This window comes from Acanthochromis polyacanthus, chromosome 8 (assembly GCF_021347895.1).
Source record: "Acanthochromis polyacanthus isolate Apoly-LR-REF ecotype Palm Island chromosome 8, KAUST_Apoly_ChrSc, whole genome shotgun sequence".
In the NCBI taxonomy this organism is placed as follows: domain Eukaryota; kingdom Metazoa; phylum Chordata; class Actinopteri; family Pomacentridae; genus Acanthochromis; species Acanthochromis polyacanthus.
The window spans coordinates 18,220,440-18,240,425 of NC_067120.1; the positions used below are offsets into that span (position 1 = coordinate 18,220,440).

General features: G+C 41.8%; 1 protein-coding gene across 2 annotated transcripts in view; it reads left to right on the forward strand.

Moving 5' to 3' along the window:
• The window catches only part of nell2a (neural EGFL like 2a), a 92,611-nt gene extending 79,626 nt beyond the window's left edge, over nucleotides 1-12,985 (forward strand). For both annotated transcript variants that reach the window (XM_051951954.1, XM_051951955.1), the window contains 3 exons: nucleotides 5,023-5,199; nucleotides 8,673-8,897; nucleotides 12,220-12,985. In XM_051951954.1, the coding sequence (XP_051807914.1) occupies nucleotides 5,023-5,199; nucleotides 8,673-8,897; nucleotides 12,220-12,261 (444 nt within the window). In that variant the 3' untranslated portion in view covers nucleotides 12,262-12,985. The remainder of the gene's footprint in view (nucleotides 1-5,022; nucleotides 5,200-8,672; nucleotides 8,898-12,219) is intronic.
• Nucleotides 12,986-19,986: the final 7,001 nt, after the last annotated feature.

Genomic DNA, 19,986 nt, shown 5'->3' on the forward strand with positions numbered 1-19,986 from the left:
CACTGCTTCTTGTAAAAAGGGTACTTTGTAGTTTGCACTCAGTCATGGGAACAAGACACTGTAACTGGGGCTTTACAAAACAGCACTAATCAATATTTTATATTACAAACGGGTCAAATGAGTTCGTCTGATGCGTTTGTGGTTACAAACCCAACAGAAAATTAGGAACTGACTTTGCTATCCCCGTGGTGAATCTAGTGGAGCATTTAGCAGCTTAAGAACATGTCCATATGGTGTTTTTTCTATGCTCGAAAGCACATCATTAGCAAAACAATCAGTCAAAACCATGACTGAGACTTTGCAAATTGAAACTGCCGTGCACTGATGTTAGATCAAAAAACACTGATTCAGACTTACAGGGTTTTATACATGACGAAGTCAAGAAACAAACTTCACTTCTTTATCACTATTATTCTTCAGACACTTTCTGGTTCGAACATGGCTGAATGTTTGGCTGAATTACTCCAATACTAGAACTTGTCATTGTGGTGCATCGAGTAGTTTTACGGTGTTTAAAGCTGCTGTCCGGAGTTTGAATCGCAGCGTCTCCCAAAACACTGTTGGTCCCACCCTCCCTCCCTCTGATTTCGCCCCTTTATTTGTGCACGCGCGGAGTACCTGAGAGGAGTGCTGCAGCATCTTGCCTGTTTTGCTGTTTTCCCCTCTTCTACATTTAGTACATTTAGTAAATAATAAAGGAATTACGTTAGAATGCTGGATTGAGTCTAACTTGTCCTAATACCAAAATAACATGAATCTGCTAGGACGAACGAGTAAAGTTTCAATACGTGATTACACTCGTGTATCCCTCTCAATGACGTTGTTTATCAAACTTAGTGCATTTACGCGTGTATATGTGTTACATTGTTTATTTATTTCTATCGAGAGTTCAGAATTGCATGACTCCTCTGACGAAGAGTATGTCCCAGACGCCCCAACATCTTCCTCCAGAGGTCGGGCATCTAAACGAAGCCGTCAGGCAGGCTATGGAGGCCGTGGTCAGGGAGCGAGGCGAGCACCCCGAGCCAAAAAACGTCCTGCAGTCTCTTGGCCTGACAAGCCGTGGGATTGGTAACTTTTCTGGAAGTTGCTGATCCCTGATGCTCTCTCCTCCACAAGCAAAACAAATGTGCGCGCGGTTGCGTAGCGTGTAGCTCGCCCACCTCTGCATGGGCTTGCTTGCTGTGCGCGTAACCGTTGATTGACAGCATGACAAAGCTGAAGCTCGAACTTGATTGGTCGGCAGCAACCGGCGCTTTTTGGAATAACATGGGGGTCTATGAGAGGAAGGCGGAGCTCAGGAATAAATTTTCATATCGCGTTATACTAACTTTATATTATAGTATCGAACTAGACTAACACATTTAAGCTTTGTTAAAAATGATACATAAATTGAAAACAAACAGAAACTCCGGACAGCAGCTTTAAGTAGAACTGAAGGAGAGCTGGTGTGCTTGAGCTGCAGCGAGAGTTGCATTTAAAAGAAAGCAATAATGTGGAGTTATACGCAGGCATTATTTTCATGGAAAAACTTCAAAATATGGAGCTTCAAACAAGTCCTAATGTTGTTGTTTTATGTATAGGAGACAGCGGGTTAGCAAGTTGTCATGCATAAGTTAGCAGCATGTGTTTAGTTAAATATTTTATTACAAGCAAAAGACAAAGCAGCACATATAATTTATCATGGTTGCAAATCTTAGACTTTGAGTCATCTAGTCCGCTGGGTCGCTCACCCTGTGGTCGAGCTGGTAACGTATCGAGTATCTTAGCTTGTTGGACTGTGTGCAGCAGCAATGAAATGTGAAGAAAGTGTAATCTTTTGATAGAAAGACAGAAAAAAGGAACGAAAGATCACATAAATGACAGCGATGCTATAGTGGTGAGCGATTTAATTAAAGTGCATAAGCTGTGTCGTGGTTTTTAAAGGTCTATCAGAGTGAGTCAGACTTTTGATGTAGTTGTTTTGATTGATTTCTGACACCAAAGTGACAAGGCATGTGGGAACAGTTGGTCTGGAAAACTCATTCCGTCATCCCAAACACATTTCTCCTCCGTGATTATCAGGTCACTGAGCAGTCATACTTTACATTTCAGCGTTTCACTCAACCTAATGCCAAGTGTCTGGCAGTAGTGGAAGGTGATTATAGTGGATTAGTGTCGGTAGTGAATGATCAAGCAGCAAATTATTCATTTGATTACAAAGGACCAGGGCAGAAATGGCTCCCTAATTAAATGAGTCATATTAATTGATTTGAGAGATTGAAGAGCTGCCTGTCAAAATTAGTCGTAATGACTAGTTCAGGGACCACAGGGGTAAACATGTTATTGTTTTGGAGGTAGGTGGACACAGCTGGATATTAGATGGAGAGCTGCGACTAAGTGATGGGGGCAAACCAAGGTCAGCACGACAGAATAGATAAAGATGGGGATGTGTCCACACTGAGGTCCTGCAATATGCAAACAGTTTATTTTTTCAACCTGCATGGAACAACAGTTGTGTAGCGGTTACTGCATTAATGCTGAACAAAGGCTGCGACAGACTAACAACAGAGAAATCACACAGTATTAGAATTAAACAGTAATGGTATGACAAAATCATGGCAAGAATTGTGCAAATGACTTTTAGTGGATAGAGTTTAATCATCGATTAGCACACATTTAATAAGACAAGTATCAAAGCATGTAAGAAAATGTGTGACAACTTACCCATCATGTAATGATTCTGTGGCTTGTTGGTCCTGTTTGATAGCAACCTCAGTGACAATCAATATAAAGGATGTATGTAAAGCCTGTTCCTATTACCACCAATACCACAGCTTGTAGGGCTGCAATTAAAGATCATTTTTTATTATTTTTTATGATCAATTAATTTAGAATTTGTCTATAAAGTATAAAAGTACAACTCCTATCACAGTTTCTTAAAGTCAAATGTCAAAAATCCAAAATCAAGGACACCAAACCAGCTTCAGAACCAATTTTTTGGGACCCATTTTTGCTGAACAACTCACTCAATACGTAATTCTTAATCACATATGATGAGCTGCACTCATGAAAGGGAGCTCAATCTGAGAATATGACAGAAAGCCAAACTTATGATACTCTAGGGTGAAGCCTCGATTGGTGTATTTAAGCTATTTAAGTTTAAGATGCTATGTTACCGTCTCCACCCTGGCATCTGTACCAAGTTGACCTAACTTTCCTCCTGCTGCGGAGAATCTGGCATCTAGGAAGTACGGTGGAGAATGTCGTAGCCTCAGGCTGCTATGCTATGATCGGTATCTCCTGTGGGATTACAGCCCACAGTGCAGTCACTAGATTAGATCAATAACCGTATTACACATATATTAAATGTATTAAATATACCTGTCTGAAACGGGGTCAGTTTGGGACAAAACAAAACATGTGACCGAGGCTGGCCGGGCCTCACCGCCTTGTTAAGTGATTAACTGGTGGTTGAGTGGATGTTCTGAATATTATCATCTAATACAAACACCAGACACCTGCCAACCAGATCCACGTTCAAACATTCATCTATCCAGCGCTGACATAACTATGTACCTCTAAATATTTAAAGAATCCTGACAGGAGAATATTAAAGTCCTCCTTTAAGTGATGAGCAGAAATAAAGGGCCCTTCCTTAAAGAGGTCCTTCACATATTTGATCCATCTCTTGTGCCATATTTGAAATAATGGGTCTGTGAAGGACAGCGCAAAATTGAATATTTGCCAGAATAGTGGAAATGATAAGAGCTTGTTTATGTTTAAATTGAATCCTAACTGAGACTATTTACTGAGAGAAACTTGAATAACAGAGTTATTAAAAGAACAAATTGAGATGAAATTACTTGAATGCTGCTTCTGCAACCCGGTCTCACGGGGATTCGTGAAACTGTCACGTAAGTTTTAGTTTCGGTTTCGTGCGCACCAACACGATTTCGTCATGTTTTTCGTGCCGCTCACCACGAAATGTTTTTCGCTGTGGTAATCACATCTGAAAGTGGTTTATACCGGCGGATTCATGACGATCTAAGCTGTCCATCGGCGTATACTGCTTGTGTGATCGCGTTTGCGGCCGCCGGCCGCCGGACATTCTTGAAATTCCTATGCAAATTGGTAAGTGTACCACCGGCTTATGGTTAGGTTATGGTTAGGATTATGGTTAGGGTTATGTTTAGGGACGATGTCATGCAAAATATAGCGTTGGATTCGCCGCGGTTTTACATTAAAAATATAATATACACATTCTTTTGAAATACGTTCTGAGTGGCACGAAAAGTCCGCCGTTTAAAATACATTGGTGTGCATTTCGTGGTGAGCGGCACGAAAAACATGACGAAATCGTGTTGGTGCGCACGAAGCCGAAACAAAAATTTACGTGACAGTTTCACGAATCACACAGAGGAATCATCAGACCAGCTTCAACTTTTTGTCTTTCCAAATACTATCATTTACTTGTTAGGGCTACATTTTAATCCCAAATATATCTACATGTGCAGTTTACTCAAATAATTAAACAGTTATCAAAATAGTTTCTGATCATTTTCTGTTGATTTTCCAACTGATTGTGTTCACGTGTCTGCTCGGTGTGTCTAAAATAGACGTCATTCCTTTTATTTCCTTTGTGGCTCAGACACTGAAGTGGCAGCGCCACGTGTGAGTAGGAGAGAAATTTCTGACAAAGGTAATGAGATGAATTCAGACCTGCGCCAGTTGGAAGGCACCTTAAATCACTGACACAATAAGGCAGCCAACTTCTTCAAACAGAAGCTCAAGAAGAGAATCAGTATTCATAAAATATATTTCCGTCTGGTATGTCTTGCCTATATTAAGAGCTGAATAACCATAAAATATAGCCTCATAGCAGTTGCTGGGGACGGGCTGCATAGCCTTTATTACATTATTTACCATCAACATATATGTTTAATGATCCCATCAAACAAATGGCTTTGTCTTTGCATGCGTGTGTTCAGTCATGCCTGTGTGCGGCCCTGTGCTGAATGTTTAATTGTGTTTCGTGCTCAGGCCGGCCAAGTGATGTGCCGCAGGATGGTGTGCGACTGCGACAACCCCAACGCCGACCTGTTCTGCTGCCCCGAGTGCGACCCTCGCCTGAGCAGCCAGTGTCTGCACCAGAACGGCCTGCTCACCTACGGCAGCGGAGACACATGGGTGGAGAACTGCCAGCAGTGCCAGTGCCTGGTGAGTGGGGACGGATAAAACGAACCCCCGCGCGTCTTAATGAAATTTACATCGCATGAATTCAGCGCCTTTATCCAGAGGGGTGATAGCGAAAACAACACAAGCATTTATTGCCGTGCCGCAGTGCCCACACAAGAAATGCAACAAATACTCCAGTCTCCATTGAAACAGTCATCAGCGAGCGATGTGCTCTGTAAAGAAAGTCAAGGAGAGAGGCTTTGTGGCAAGGGAGGGAGAGTGATTAAGAGGTGAATAGGAAGGTTGCAGGAAGGAGAAAATGAAGATTGGTTTTCATCTTGTGCAGAAGAAAGAGAGGGGAGTGATTATTGAAATTTTTAGAGAATTCAAAAGACCGTCTCCACTGTTGTGCGCTGTGATGGAATTACACGTTTTAGTGAAGGATACGTCCAAGGTTAAGAGAACAGGAGGAAACATGTGTGCATCTATAGTGGGAGGGTGTAACAGTGGGTGTTGTCCGTACGCTTTGAGAAGGTTGTACACAGTGTACGCACAGTGTGTTGATTGATGGCTATTTGCGGCATATGTGTTTCTGGTAGTTCCAAATGCCCTCTACATGCAATCCTATTTCTCACGCTAAACAAAATAACATTGCATCCACCGCACGAATCTTTCACAGTGAGACATATGCACTATTTTCTTTGTGTTCACATCTTCTGCTGTGTTGACCTTTTCCAGGGTTTACACAGTGCTGCTGTTCAAGCAACAGGGAAGCCTTTTTTTTTTGTAAGCGTTTCCCAATAAAGCTGACTAAAGCTATAAATCTTTCCACCTGAGATGCCCCTTTTACCATACAGACATATGCATATTAAATGCAAATGGAATGCTTTCCGCTCCACCCCACTGTCGTGTCTTCACCACGCTCGAACATGCTGTAACACACACCCACACCAGTATCACTTCCTCTGTTGAATGACTCACGAATCATCTCCACTGTGGATCTCAGGCAAGCACTTTACGACTCCTTTTTCTTCCTTTTATCCCGTCTTTGTAGCTTTTAAAAGATCAGCCATACTTGTAGCTAAGATACTGTAAGTTGCCTCTAGTCTGACAGATTTATGGTCTGAGTAGTAACAGCAATGTCATTTCCACCCTCCCCTCCCACCGTTGTAATGCTGTCCTGATGCCCGGACCTGAGGGCTGCTCTTTGGATTTCTTACAGTGAGCCATTATAGAGGAGCTCGAAAATCACTGCTCAGCTGAGAGGCGGCGGGAAAGCACAGTTGGCTGAAAATGGGTTTGTTCGGCTTCACTCTGGCCGAGGCTGCGCTCGCTGTGGGCACTTACACCGTATATGTTGACACAAGCACACACAAACACATTTGAGGATGCGGGCTCGCCTGTCACAACACCAGAGTACACAGACACATGCAGTGTAAACACGCGTATGTACACAATGTACATGTGTTCGAGAATGTCGGCACACCTATCGCCAAGGCAACACACATCCAGCATATGTCCGTGCGCACACATAGGGACAGACATGAAACAGACTCAATTAAAGATGCGCAGATGCACATGAAGAGCAAAGAACCACGAGTACAAAGAATAAAAAGCTGCACTTGAAAGGACAAGAGAGAAGACTGCCCCTACAATACCGTACAGAGGCTCCAGTAGCGTGACAGGGACGTGAAATGAACCTTGAATGCTGCTACACTTAGCGGAGCTACGGCTGTCCAGGCTCAGCAGGGGCCTTAAAATACACAGTGACAGCGGGCAGATGGGCAAAGCATTCTCCCAAGACCTAGATGTGGATCCTTCTCTGCTAACTGTCCAGTCATTTAAAGTCAAGAATGTGGCCTTTTCAGACCACTCACACGAGTGCCACTTGCGATTTGCTATCTTGTTACAGTGTTTCCCCTCCTATATAACCGACGAGGCGGGCCGCCTCGCTGTTATAGGCCATCGCCTCACTAAAATTCTGCCGACATTGCCGCCTCACTGGTCCGCTGCAAAAAAAAAAAAAAAAAAGTGCAGCACAAAACCCGCCGGACCGACGAGACCGTCCGCGGGGGGGTGCGTGGCTGCAGCGGAGACGGCCCGATAGTATATATAATTCCTTCCTTCCTTCCCCCCGTCAACAACTTTCAGCTGAAACTGACCCCACCACCTCACAGCCATTTCAACCCAGGGGAAACACTGTTGTTAAATAGCAATATCAAAGAAGTACTGACTTCCGTAACCCCACATGCAGGTTGTACTTTAGGTTGAAGTGCATTTTTTAAAAAAGGAGCGTGATTATTACACACTAATTCCCAGGCAAAGATAAATGTCACCAGCTTTAATCTCCTGGAGGCATTTTGTAACATTCAGTCTTATACACGGTGAAACCTTGCATGTAGCAAAGCAGAGATTAAATTGCGGCGAGATACGGCAAAGCGCGGAATGAAAAGCCAGATTAAAATAATAACCCTTCGGAAATATCACAAAGAAATCAAAGACCGGCTTCAGTCTTAGGTTGATAAAGTTTTCGTGTCACACTGCTCCGCGTGAAAGGAAAATAAAAGCTTATTGTATAGCAAATCTCTGCCTCCTTTGTGATCATAGGCCACATCTGCATAAACAGACAAAGATGACAGTGCCCCACATCGCAGTGTGGGACAGATACCTGAGGGTACATCCAATCCCTCCCTCTGGCTGCGGGTAAAGAGTGTTACTCGGGGGGATTTCCCACTTTGAATGTTTACACTCCACACAGAGGCAGGGAGTGGGCATTAGCGCCATGTGAGTCTGCGCTTTATAGCCGGCCTAATTTACTACAACGTTTCTGAAATGCTGAGCCAAACGATTTTCAGTGATATTAAATATCCCCGGTGGGACACTTGCCTCAAGCCTCTTGTAACTTTATGTGTGCGCGTGTTTCCCTTTTGTGTCTGCCGGTGTGTTTAAACATATAGAGAGTCAACTCATATTTCATTTCCCAATAAGGTGTTCAGCAGAAACGCTCACGCACGACAGCATAAGCAGAAAGGGGTCAGGCCAGAACGATATAGCGTACAGTTAGGGTAGGATTTGCTAAGATGGCCAAAATATATGACCTGTTTTGTCAGGCCGATAGAGAACGGCGGAGGGGGGGGAATCCAATAAGGCTTTCTGTGCTGAAAGTTTGCTGTGAGATTAATATGGGAACAACAATAAGACTAGAACAAGTCAATTAAAAAGCTGGAGCATTTACGTCTACAAAAACTGCTGACTTTGTTGGAAGATTGCTCTGCTCATCTATATTTTCTAGGTACCTTAACAACTTTTTTTTCATCAAGAGGAGACAGTCCCTCTAGCATAAAAAAAGCACAACGTCAGGAGAAAATGTGTGTATTTGCATGAATAACTTGTTTAGGCGTGGAAAATGCAATAGTGCGTATGCAGAGATTATTTTGAACTTCTCCTCTCTCGCTGTCTGTTTGTCCGTCCATGTCATATTCTCTCTCTCTCTCTCTCTCACTCCGCCTTCTCAGCAGGGGCAGGTGGACTGCTGGCCTCTGCCGTGCCCGCCCGTGGACTGTGAGTTTACTGTGGTGCCTGAGGGCGAGTGCTGTCCCCGCTGTGTCACCGACCCCTGCCAGGCTGACACCATCCGCAACGACATCACCAAGACGTGCACGGATGAGCACAACATCTCACGCTTCAGCGGCTCCTCCTGGATTAAACATGGCACAGAGTGCACCCTGTGCCAGTGCAAGGTAAGCCGCTAGCCCCGCCGGCAGCATTGAAAGAGCAAATTGCAGTTTGGCTCGTTCAGTGGCAGACTAGACACCAAAGAAAAATGCTTTAGAAAGTGAGAAGCATTTGTGCTTTTACAAGGAATAGGGATCACATTGTGGTCCAGTAGTTGCACTGTGAAGGCAATTTCTGCATCCTTAAATCTGGGACAGGCAGTATTTTTTTTTTTTCACTATTGGGCAAAAGTTCTACAGTAACCTTTCAATGTATTTTCATTCAAGTGTTCTGAGAGGAAACAAGACTTTTGCACCTCCTTTTAGCTCCGTTTTCTGGCTTTACACAATATAGCCTGAGACAGGAGACTTCAGCTCCTGTCACAGGGGTTTTTACCCAGATCAGATAGGAGCGTAGAAAGAGGAGGAACAAAAAAAAGGTATGTCATGGTGCAATGGAAAAACACAAATCTCACTTAGGAATGTGGGCTTCAAATCCTCTTTATCTGTGAAATGCAGTAGCTTGATATTTTGGGAAATACACTTTTTCTCTTTCCTACAAAGAGTCAGATGAGAGGACTGATAGTAGGGCTGCACAGTATTGGAAAGATATTACATTGCAGTATTTTATTTTTCTGCGATATACATTATAATACCAAAAAATACAGGATGACCACATGACCAGATGATCCTTCTAGAATAATTGAGTTGATTTTGTAGAAGAGTCCTCTGCCTAGAGAAAAGCCTTTAAAGTTAAAAAAAAAAAAAAGAAAACAGTAAAATTCCTTTTTTACTGTGAGAACTTCTTTTTTAGGACACACCAGTTGGCACTTAATATTGTGTAACACTTGCTAAGGCATCCAAAATATTTGGTTGCTTTGGATGGCTTTCAAATCTGTCTGATCACTGCTTTCACCTCCATTTTTGTGCTACATTTGTGCTAATGTACATCAAAATAAGATTTAAAATAATCTTCTTCTTCCCCTGATCTCAGTACATCTATGAGACAGAAATCTAAATAACAGTGGAACCAGAACATCTCACATTCTGAGCATCTGCTGATCAACAGACAATGTCATTTACCAGTGTTCTTTAAATGCATCAAATGCTGGCTCCAGTAGATGATAGCTAGTCGACTGTGCACATGAAGCCTCTAGTCTCCACTCAGCTATTGCAGTGCAGCAGCTCAAACAGGTATGAAAGCACAAATGACTTTGAGAAGAGGAAAAAATGGTCAAATTTACTCAAGATGAAAACAGATAATTTTATCTACAGGCCATTTTTACAAGCACCAACCTCACAGTTGATTGTGTTCCTTTAATTGTGTGAAACCAAAATCCTGATTAATATTCAATTTTCTATTAACTGTGCATCTGTATAACTGAGGTTGCATTTCCATTTCAACAACCAAACCTTTCTCATGCTTTTCCCTTGTTCTTCGCCTATTTTGCTGTGCACACACAGAGCCTACAGGTCAAAAAACTCTGTATCTTGAAAGTAAAGCTTTAAGAAAAATGAAAGACATCTTTAATTGGTGTGAAATATGTAAGCTAAGACATACATTTCTTGTAGATTAGTCTTTAAAAATGAGAACCTAAGACTTTGCTTTTTGTATCAAGCAGCAAAAAATGCTGTAGAATGATGAGTCCATGTTAATTTGCCTTCCATTATATTGCATATTCCAACATTGCAATATCATTGGTAAAACCATATGCTATTTTGTGCAACCCTAGCTGATACTACTGACATGTACACTACCATTCAAACTTTGGAGTCATTAGAAACTTGCTTATTTTTAAAAGAAAATCTTTTTATTTTGAGTGAAGACAACATCAGATCAATCAGAATTACAATCTAGACATTGCAAATGTGATAAATGACTATTCTAGCCAGAAACGACTGATTTTTAAAGGAATATCTACAACAGAGTGCAGAGGAACATTTCCAGCAACCATCACTCCTGTGTTCTAATGCTACATATGCATTTGCTAATGTTGTTGAAAGGCTAATTGATGATTATAAAAACCTTCTGCAATTATGTTAGCGCATGAATAAAAGTGTTTAAGTTTTCATGGAAAACATGAAATTGTCTGAGTGACGCTAAACTCTTGAACAGTAGCGTATGTTCGCTAAATATGAAGCTACAGCTGGTTAGCTTAGCATTAAGATTGGACACACCTTGACTGGGTTTGTCAAGTGCTAGCACAATTCATCTACCAGCTGCTCTTAAGCTCACTAATTAACATTTTTAATTAGCTGTTAACAAAATGTGAAAAAGTGTAAAAATAAGTTAGTTTTATGGGAATTTTGAGCTGTCCTGCTTCTCAGTCAGGAGCAGTAACTCGCTGGAGTCTCATATGATTGCTTTGCAAACTCACAGTGATGACTGCTGTTTCCAGTCTATATGCTAAGTTGGAATCAGCCTGTTTCACTAAATATTGAACTGTTCCTTTAAATGAAAACTGAACTCTCAGGCAAAGAGAAACCTGCACTGAGAAAACAGCTGTCGGCCTCTCATCTCCTGGCCTCTGGCTCAGTCACAGCAGGAAATCACAGTGTGCTCCCTCCTCTGTACTGTGTTAAACAAGCAGACATGCTTGCACATGCAGTACTTACAATGTATAGAGACTCGTCTAGGACGCCAAGACAAACTCCCATAATTTGCTCCAGTAAATCGAGGAGCAGAGAAAGTTGCTCTGCATAAGTTTTTCTTTTGTGCTGCTGAACAGTCGCAGAGAGAATAAACTATGCAGGCGATATCCTCTTCATTACCAAATGTGAGTGTAAATTGTTTGCTTCAGCTTTAGGACTAATCCGCCAATACTGACTCCGTCGCCTGAGTTTCTTGGATAAAATATTCTCTCCCTGCTTCCCTGTCCACATCTTAGACACAAGATAGCAGCCATTCTCTGCAGACTTTCATTAACTATTCAAAGTATTTATGCCATCTATTGAAAAAGATTTGCATTCAATTCAAATACACAGACATGCATTTCCTCACTTTAAAGTGGTTCTGAACTGACATTCAGTAGCGATTTGGCCAGATTGATGATTTAACACGTACAGTCCTCTTCTTTGGCAGCCTTTAATGATGCAGGGAGTTTGCTAAGTTTCAAGCAAAATTCACTCTGTGACGATTCACATTTGAATTCTCAGTAGAAAATCAGCGCCTTGGATCAGTTGGTGTGGAAATGACACCCAGAGGATCTCTAAATGCCAAACTGAGTCTGTGTGCTGCATCACCGCCACCACCTGAAAATATTATCTGCTGGGTTTCAAAAAGAGCTTTCCTGAGGTTAAAGTGTGACGATAATCCACTCATGTTTCTTCCCTGTCTTGTCATTTCCAGAATGGACACATCTGTTGCTCAGTGGACCCCATGTGCCTTTAGTCCTGGCAGACCTGAAGGCACCTGTACAGCGATCTACATGTAAAAAACAGTAACACCACCCTCCGTGTCTCCTCACTGTCCTCCTCACAGGCGTGGGTCAGATAGTGTTTGCATTGTCAGGATGGGTTTAGGCCTGTTGAACCAGATGAATGGAGGTTACTATCAGGATCCAGTGTCACTACGTCAGAAACAGACAGTTTAACCTTCAGGTACTTTCTCCTCTGATTATCTACAGAAAAGCTCCACTCTTCTGGTACCTAATACACGTTAAGCATTGAAATTGTTCTGCAAATACTCCGTGACCCATGCCTGCTTCCTCAATTCCTTTATACCAAATGCAAACCTATATCATACCAAACAGATGACGGACTACAGTTTCCTCAGATCCACTCTCTTTGTTCTGTCTCACCACTTAGAGTGAACCTTTAAGGATCACCATTCCCCACTCCAAACCATTGCTACATGAATCTGTAAGATATTACTATTACTGGCATGACTGTGCTTGATGTCCAAACATTTTTGCTGATTTCTAAATTCTCAATGATGATGATGATACCTTAGATAGAGTAAAGGCAGTTAGCATAAGGTTCCGTTGCCACATTTAGGAGTCGTCTATATTAAGTGGTGCTTTGTAGCATTTTGTTCCATTTCTCTTTTTTGTAATTTTTCTTTCCAAGCTTGTTATTGTGTAATAGTGAAATAAAGTATTTCCATTTACATTTAATTTTTGTCCTTGTGTTTGGATGTAATTTATTCCCATTTATTGTGTTTGATGAAAAGGATTCAAACATTGGAGCCATTTAACCTTATTAAAGGTTATAAAATAATTCAAAACTACCCTTTGTCAGGGTTTACTCTTTCAGTTATGTTAGTTATCTTTTAATGAGTGGTTAAACTTCATCAAAAGAATTTTTCACAACTTGTCACCTAAAATGTTTTTCTTTTTAAAAGCTTACACTGCAACTGACTGATTAAGCACCTGTAGTTTATTGGCTGCTATCAAAACCATTAGCTATAGCACTGAGTATCATGCTTTACCACTTAGTCATTACATCTAATAGCATTTAATAAAACTAGAAAAGCACTCAGAGAGCACAGTACTCTGCAAAGGCTGTTCATTCCCCCGTATGGAATTGTCAGAAATGCAGCAATTTTTTTTTAGAAATCACGGCAACGTAGAATATGGCCATTTAATATACGTGCACCTGTTGTGGTTTAGCACAGCGTGCGTTATGCATGTGTACATTATGTACGAATACCGAATCACGTGACCTAAATATGTCGTGGGTGGTGGGAATTGACGGGACTTGGAAATACCTCCACAATTTAATCAATTGTTCCTTGTGTCATTTCCGACGGCTAAGTCCCAATAAGTCCGCAGCAGTCGATTTGTAGTAGGATTGCAATCATGTGATCGTCAGCAGGCAGCTGACGTAGTGTTCACTTGTCATAGTTACAGTGACACCGTGTCGCTATCTCGCAATGATACGGAAATCTTTAACAAATGTGTGGATCCAGACAATAAGTCACATCACTGCCAAAATCTAATCACTTGGTTATTGACATGTCTGACCTTCCCTGAAAATTTAATCTAAATCAGTTAGTCCAGTTTTGAGTAATGTTGCTAACAGATAGACAAACAGACAAACCAACGCCGATTCGTCACATAACTCCACCGCATTCCGTGGCCGAGTAATTATCTTACCTAACGACACTTTCACTGGGGTAACTATTGTGTTGCCATAAAATTAAAAATGATAAAATTTTGGAGCACTTACGTGTACAGTATCCCAGCTGACTCGGGCTAAGGCAGGGGACACCCTGGACAGGTCGCCAGTCTGTCGCAGGGCTACATATACAGGCAGACACAGGCAGTCACACTCGCATTCACACCTACGGGCAATTTAGAGTCATCAATTAACCTCAGCATTTTTAACCACGCCTGACATACGTCAGCGGGGTTACTGCATTCGCTTTGGTATCTGGTTGGGTAAGTATGTATGTATGTATGTATGTGTGTGTGTGTATGTGGGCATGTCCAGTCAGATATCTCTGCAAGTGCTGAAGTCAGGATAATCAAACTTGGCACTGAAGATCAGTCTAAGGTCCCCTGCTCAGTTGTTGAGTCAGAGATCAGCAGATCAAGTAGGAAGGGATATACGTAGGACAGTTCAGATAACACTTGAGAATGAGCTTATTTTGAACAAACATCTCAGATTTTCTGAGCTTCAGCACCTCTAGCAAGATATTTTAACAACAAGCAACTTAAGAGATCCAGAAGATGGAGAGAGTTAGCTTTAGCTGAGCCAAAGAACATGGGATGCTAACCTAGCAAACATTTCAGACTTTTCTCTGTGAATTCAGAGAAATAATTTACTATTTAATTACAGAGCTACACATCTGAACTCAGTCTCATTAAAACAGACACTAATTCAGTGCCATCCATCCATAATAAAGTGCAGTTACCCAAAATGTTTGTTGCATGAGCTACAACAAAACTTGTCCAGGTGGAAGGTCACTTTGACAAACAGGAAGTGGAAGATTCCAAGATTTATAGAAGGGGGGACCGGACTGTACTAAGTGTGGTCGAGTATAGAGGGGTGTTTTGTGGGTTTTTAAGACTGATAATGATAATTAGTGAGACATTTGGAGTCATTTTTGGAGCCAGGCGCTACATTCATCTTTATATACAGTCTATGAAGAGGACATGCTCCCTCTATAGAGAAAAAGAGTTTGTTCTAAAGAAACAAAAAAACTACTTGAATTTTCTGGTGACTGTACGTGACTGAAAACATATATAGAAATACTGTATTTCATTTCTAACAGTAGTTTTCTCTAAATCCCACACACCAGACCTTTAAAGGTCTTCTTATCCACGTTAGTTTGAAGTTTTATATTTGACCGAAAATGCGGCTGACATATCAGAGCATGCTGGATCTACTGTGATGAAGGTAAAATCTCCACACAACAGGACTCTGCAAGGTGATTGTTCTCTCATAACAGCCTGATTAATTTTGTATCAGTCACTGTGTGGAATGCAAGCAATAGTTTGTATCTTCGGTGTTTGCTTGTTGTTTTCTTAAGCTTGATGAAAGTAATGGTGGCAAGGAACTGATTTAAAAACAGAGGTTTGATGTCTGCCTTCACCATTTCACCATTCAGCCTTCTGTGACATAAAGAAGATTCATGTCTAGTCAAAGATAGACAGACTAAAGAAAAATGGATGTGCAGATGTATGAATAATAATCACTCATAACATTAAAACAACAAACAGGTGAAGGGAATAACATTCATCATTTTGTTGCAATGCCATGTTCTGCTGGGGACCCTTGGGTGCTGGCAGTCATGTGGATGTTACTTAGACATGTATGACCCACCGATGTCATAGACAAAGCCCTCTTCCTCAACGATACATTCCCCATGCATCCTGCGCCACTGCAAAAACTGCTCAGAAACATGTAGAGGAACAAGACCAATAGTCCAAAGCGTTGATCTGGCCCCCGACCTCCCAAGATCCCAATCCGATCAATGTGCCAGAACAAGCCCAGTCCACGGCGGCTCCACCGCAAAAACCCTCGGGACCCAAATGAATGAATACTTGCTGAAAAAAAACCAAGTGCCAGACACTGTGGAATGCTCCAAGAGGCCTGTGTTCATGACGCCATTGGTCAGAGCTGTTTTGGCTGCATGAGAGGAACGTACACAATACTAAGCACGTGGTTTTAATGTTGCGTCTGATCAGTGTAAATGCAGCCTTTGTAGAGATCACTCAAGAGGGAAACTCTGCTCTTTTTACTTCACTACCTTGTCTGTTGCTATTGTTCGAACAAAATACTCAAACTGATATTTTATGATGCACCGTTAATTGACTGAACTCTGCCTCTGTGCATAAAATATTTGACCAGCTCCAACAGTAAATAATACCTTCATGTGAATATATTAACAGTAGTGCAGTTATATAATGCAAAATTGCATAATGTCCATATTAATAGACTGAATATACATTTTAATAGGTCAGTATGAACTATATTTATTGCATTACATGCTACAATAATAATACAAATTTTGAAATGTGCATTTCTAAACATGTCCTCAAGCCATGTTAAAAGAAACACAAAAATATTCTAAGTTCTTAAACCACATCTCTCCTCCTTCCTTTACTGAAAAAAATAAACATGCAAATATTTTCCATTTCAAATTTAAACTCCTAAAACCAGAATTGGCTTCCAAAAAAGTTGTGCTCCTCCTCATGGCTGCAGGTTTATGTCCCACTACTCGGATTACAACCCAGGGGAACTTTGGGCGAATGTATTAAAAATCAGCTGTCTAGTGTCAGAACTCAGAGTATATATTATTTTGCACAATGAAGCTCAAAATTCAGTTGACTTAATCAGATTTTTGAGCGCAGAGGAACTTGGCAATCCTGAAGACAACAGATTTTTATTCCCACTGTCAACTTGGTAAATGTGACTGATGCTGTAAACTGAATGAATGAGATGACATTTCCGTTGTCCACAGATCTCATGCTATAGAGTTGCACTGTGATTTGGGTTTTAAATAAGGCCCCTTGTGTTGGATACGCTTGCACATCCGTGTATTTGGATGCAGAGCGTTGACTATGCCTCGTTGTAGCACACAGATTCCTCTCCTTCCTACTTTGTCCTGCGCCTCTGGAGATGGTAGTAATACTTGTATCGCAGAAGAGCACTTAAAGCTCCTAATATAATTATCTATCCGTTCACAGCCACAGACAAATGAGTTCAGCCTGGAGATGGCTTTATTTCCCTGTGGAACAGTCTCTCTCCACCAACTGATTCCCCGACTCTACCTCGCAGCTGCTTACATTAACAAACACACAACGTAATGGGGCCCATTTATATTCCGACACACTCTCCGTTCACCGGAGCTTTTTCCTGCACTGCTCTCGCCCCGAAAAAACTTTTTACCTCAGGTTATCATGACTCCAAACTCATTCCTGAGTTGAATGATAGGGTAATGTACGGTGGGCAGTGGACGGTGAGCAGTTCGCAGTGGCTGCTCGTAGGTTGGCAAGGGCACCATCTGGCCTGCTTTGGTCCAGTGGCTTCTGGCTGGTGGTGGCACGAAGCCAGTGGGCACCTGAGTAGTGGTGGCACAGCAGGACAGACTGGTCCTCCAGCTGGCTCCTAAATGTCCAATTTTCCATGGCAGTGCTGAACCCTCTGCAACAGATGCCTGAACCCACAGGGAGTCCACTTCACTGCCTGTCCTATATTCACCATTAATGACCACACATATCATTGTGATTGTAGCTGGTGAAGCAAGGCAGCAGCGAGAAGTCACTTCTGCTTCAGCAGAGAGTTTAAATTGATAAAATGCATTAGCAATATTTTGTGCTGATGCTTTTTTCATTACATTTTCTAGCAATCTTCTATTCTTGAAATACCTCTAATTGGTCTGCAAAATCCACTGCAGTGTTGAGGGAGAGCGATTTTTTTTCCTGTCATAAAGCGAACACAGGAATGCTATTACTCCAAAGTATGCATATGTTTGCACTTGGCAATGTTGAGTATGCAGTATGTACAGGAATATTATATGGACATGTGCAGCTTAAAGCTTTTACGTGTAGAATATTTACCTCTCACTGCTGCGGGGTAAACACTGTGTTTTCGGTATATTTGTCACAGCTCATGCAGGATTGACTGAATGCACAAGCATATAGAGCCTCTGCCAAGACAAGAATTGTCTGGATGAAAACAGACATCTACACAAGTACAAATGCCCCACAGTCCCACTGTGCCTATAGCGTCTGGTTCCAGATACAACTGTGGCTGCAGCTTAAGGTGGAATAATCAGTTCTGCCACCGTTTCAGGGAGAAAGCTGGGAAAGAAGCTTTGGAAATGACAGTTTACAAATCATGTTATTAATACTTAAACAAATGCAACACATTCCAATTTCAATGGTTACAATGAGATTACAGCTGAAACCAGATGCTATGCTGGCACACAGGAGGAGGTGGTTCAGTCTTTTATCAGGTAGATTTTAATGGTAGGCAGATGTTTCATGGGGGTCATCAGTTGGGTTTCATGTATGTAGAAGAGGATAAGCTAGTAAAGTAAGTTAAAGACACACTCTTCTTTTTTTTTTCACCTGACCTAAACCCCATGAACCCCAAAAATGCAACAAAATAAACATAATCTCAGCTAAATGTCACCATACTTCATCAAAATGACCTTATTCTACATGGCTTCGTTGAAATATGCCAAAAACAAACCATCTGCACTAACCACCGACTGTAAAAAAAAAAAAACTAACTTCTGTGCTCTGAAATGCAATCATGAAGCCATTAGTGACTCAGCTGTGACCAACAGTCGCATCGGAAAAATTCAGACTCTTCAGCTGAACGTCAGGCTGTGCTTACACAGAGCAGATGGGAGACAATTATAGAAACAAATTAAAAAATGCAGGTAGTAAATTACCTTTAGCATATACAGTCAACATTTGTTCTAGTATTGATAACACCTGCGGGCACTTGGACAAATGTTGTACAAGGTGATTCCAGTTTTTTCAACTTTTGCTAAATGAATGATCAAAGATTCTCTGATTATATTTATGGCATCACACAAATTCCCTCTGCTCTTATCCATGGTTGTGCCGTTTCCATGTACGGAGAACGTTGCATTATAACAACATGACCGATGTTATTCCCTTCACCTGTCGGTTTTTATAATGTTATGCCTGAGTAGTGTATGTTGCTGTGAAAAATGTGACAGAAGCAAAGAAAAAATGCCTAGAGACTCCTTCAGAGGGTTCATTTTTCCATATGGTGTGTTTTTTAATGCTGGATTACGAGTGTAATAAGCAGTCAGTGCTATGACTGAGTGTTTCCACCTCAAAACTGCAGTGTACAAGTCACAATCTCAAAAACACAGATTCAGACTTCTGGGAGTTCATATGTAACAAACCTAAGAAGCAGTCCTGTCAGCTTTTAGGAGAGATTTCCTCGATTATTCTTTTGCAAAGTCTGTCTCTGCTTTAAACCTGTATTTTGGCATTACAACCTGCCATTGTGTGGTGTAGACTAGTTTAAAGCTGCTGTCCGGAGTTTGAATCGCAGCGTCTCCCAAAACACTGGTGGTCCCACCCTCCCTCCCTCTGATTTCGCCCCTTTATTTGTGCACGCGCGGAATACATGAGAGAAGTGCCCGGAGTGCTGCAGCATCTCGCCTGTTTTGCTGTTTTCCCCTCTTCTACATTTAGTACATTTAGTAAATAATAAAGGAATTACGTTAGAATGCTGTATTGAGTCTAACTTGTCCTAATACCAAAACAACATGAATCTGCTAGGACGAACGAGTAAAGTTTCAATATGTGATTACACTCGTGTATCCCTCTCGATGACGTTGTTTATCAAACTTAGTGCATTTACGCGTGTATATGTGTTACATTGTTTATTTATTTCTATCTAGAGTTCAGAATTGCATGACTCCTCTGACGAAGAGTATGTCCCAGACGCCCCAACATCTTCCTCCAGAGGTCCGGCATCTAAACGAAGCCGTCAGGCGGGCTATGGAGGCCGTGGTCGGGGAGCGACGCGAGCACCCCGAGCCAAAAAACGTCCTGCAGTCTCTTGGCCTGACAAGCCGTGGGATTGGTAACTTTTCTGGAAGTTGCTGAGCCCTGATGCTCTCTCCTCCACAAGCAAAACAAATGTGCGCGTGGTTGCGTAGCGCGTAGCTCGCCCA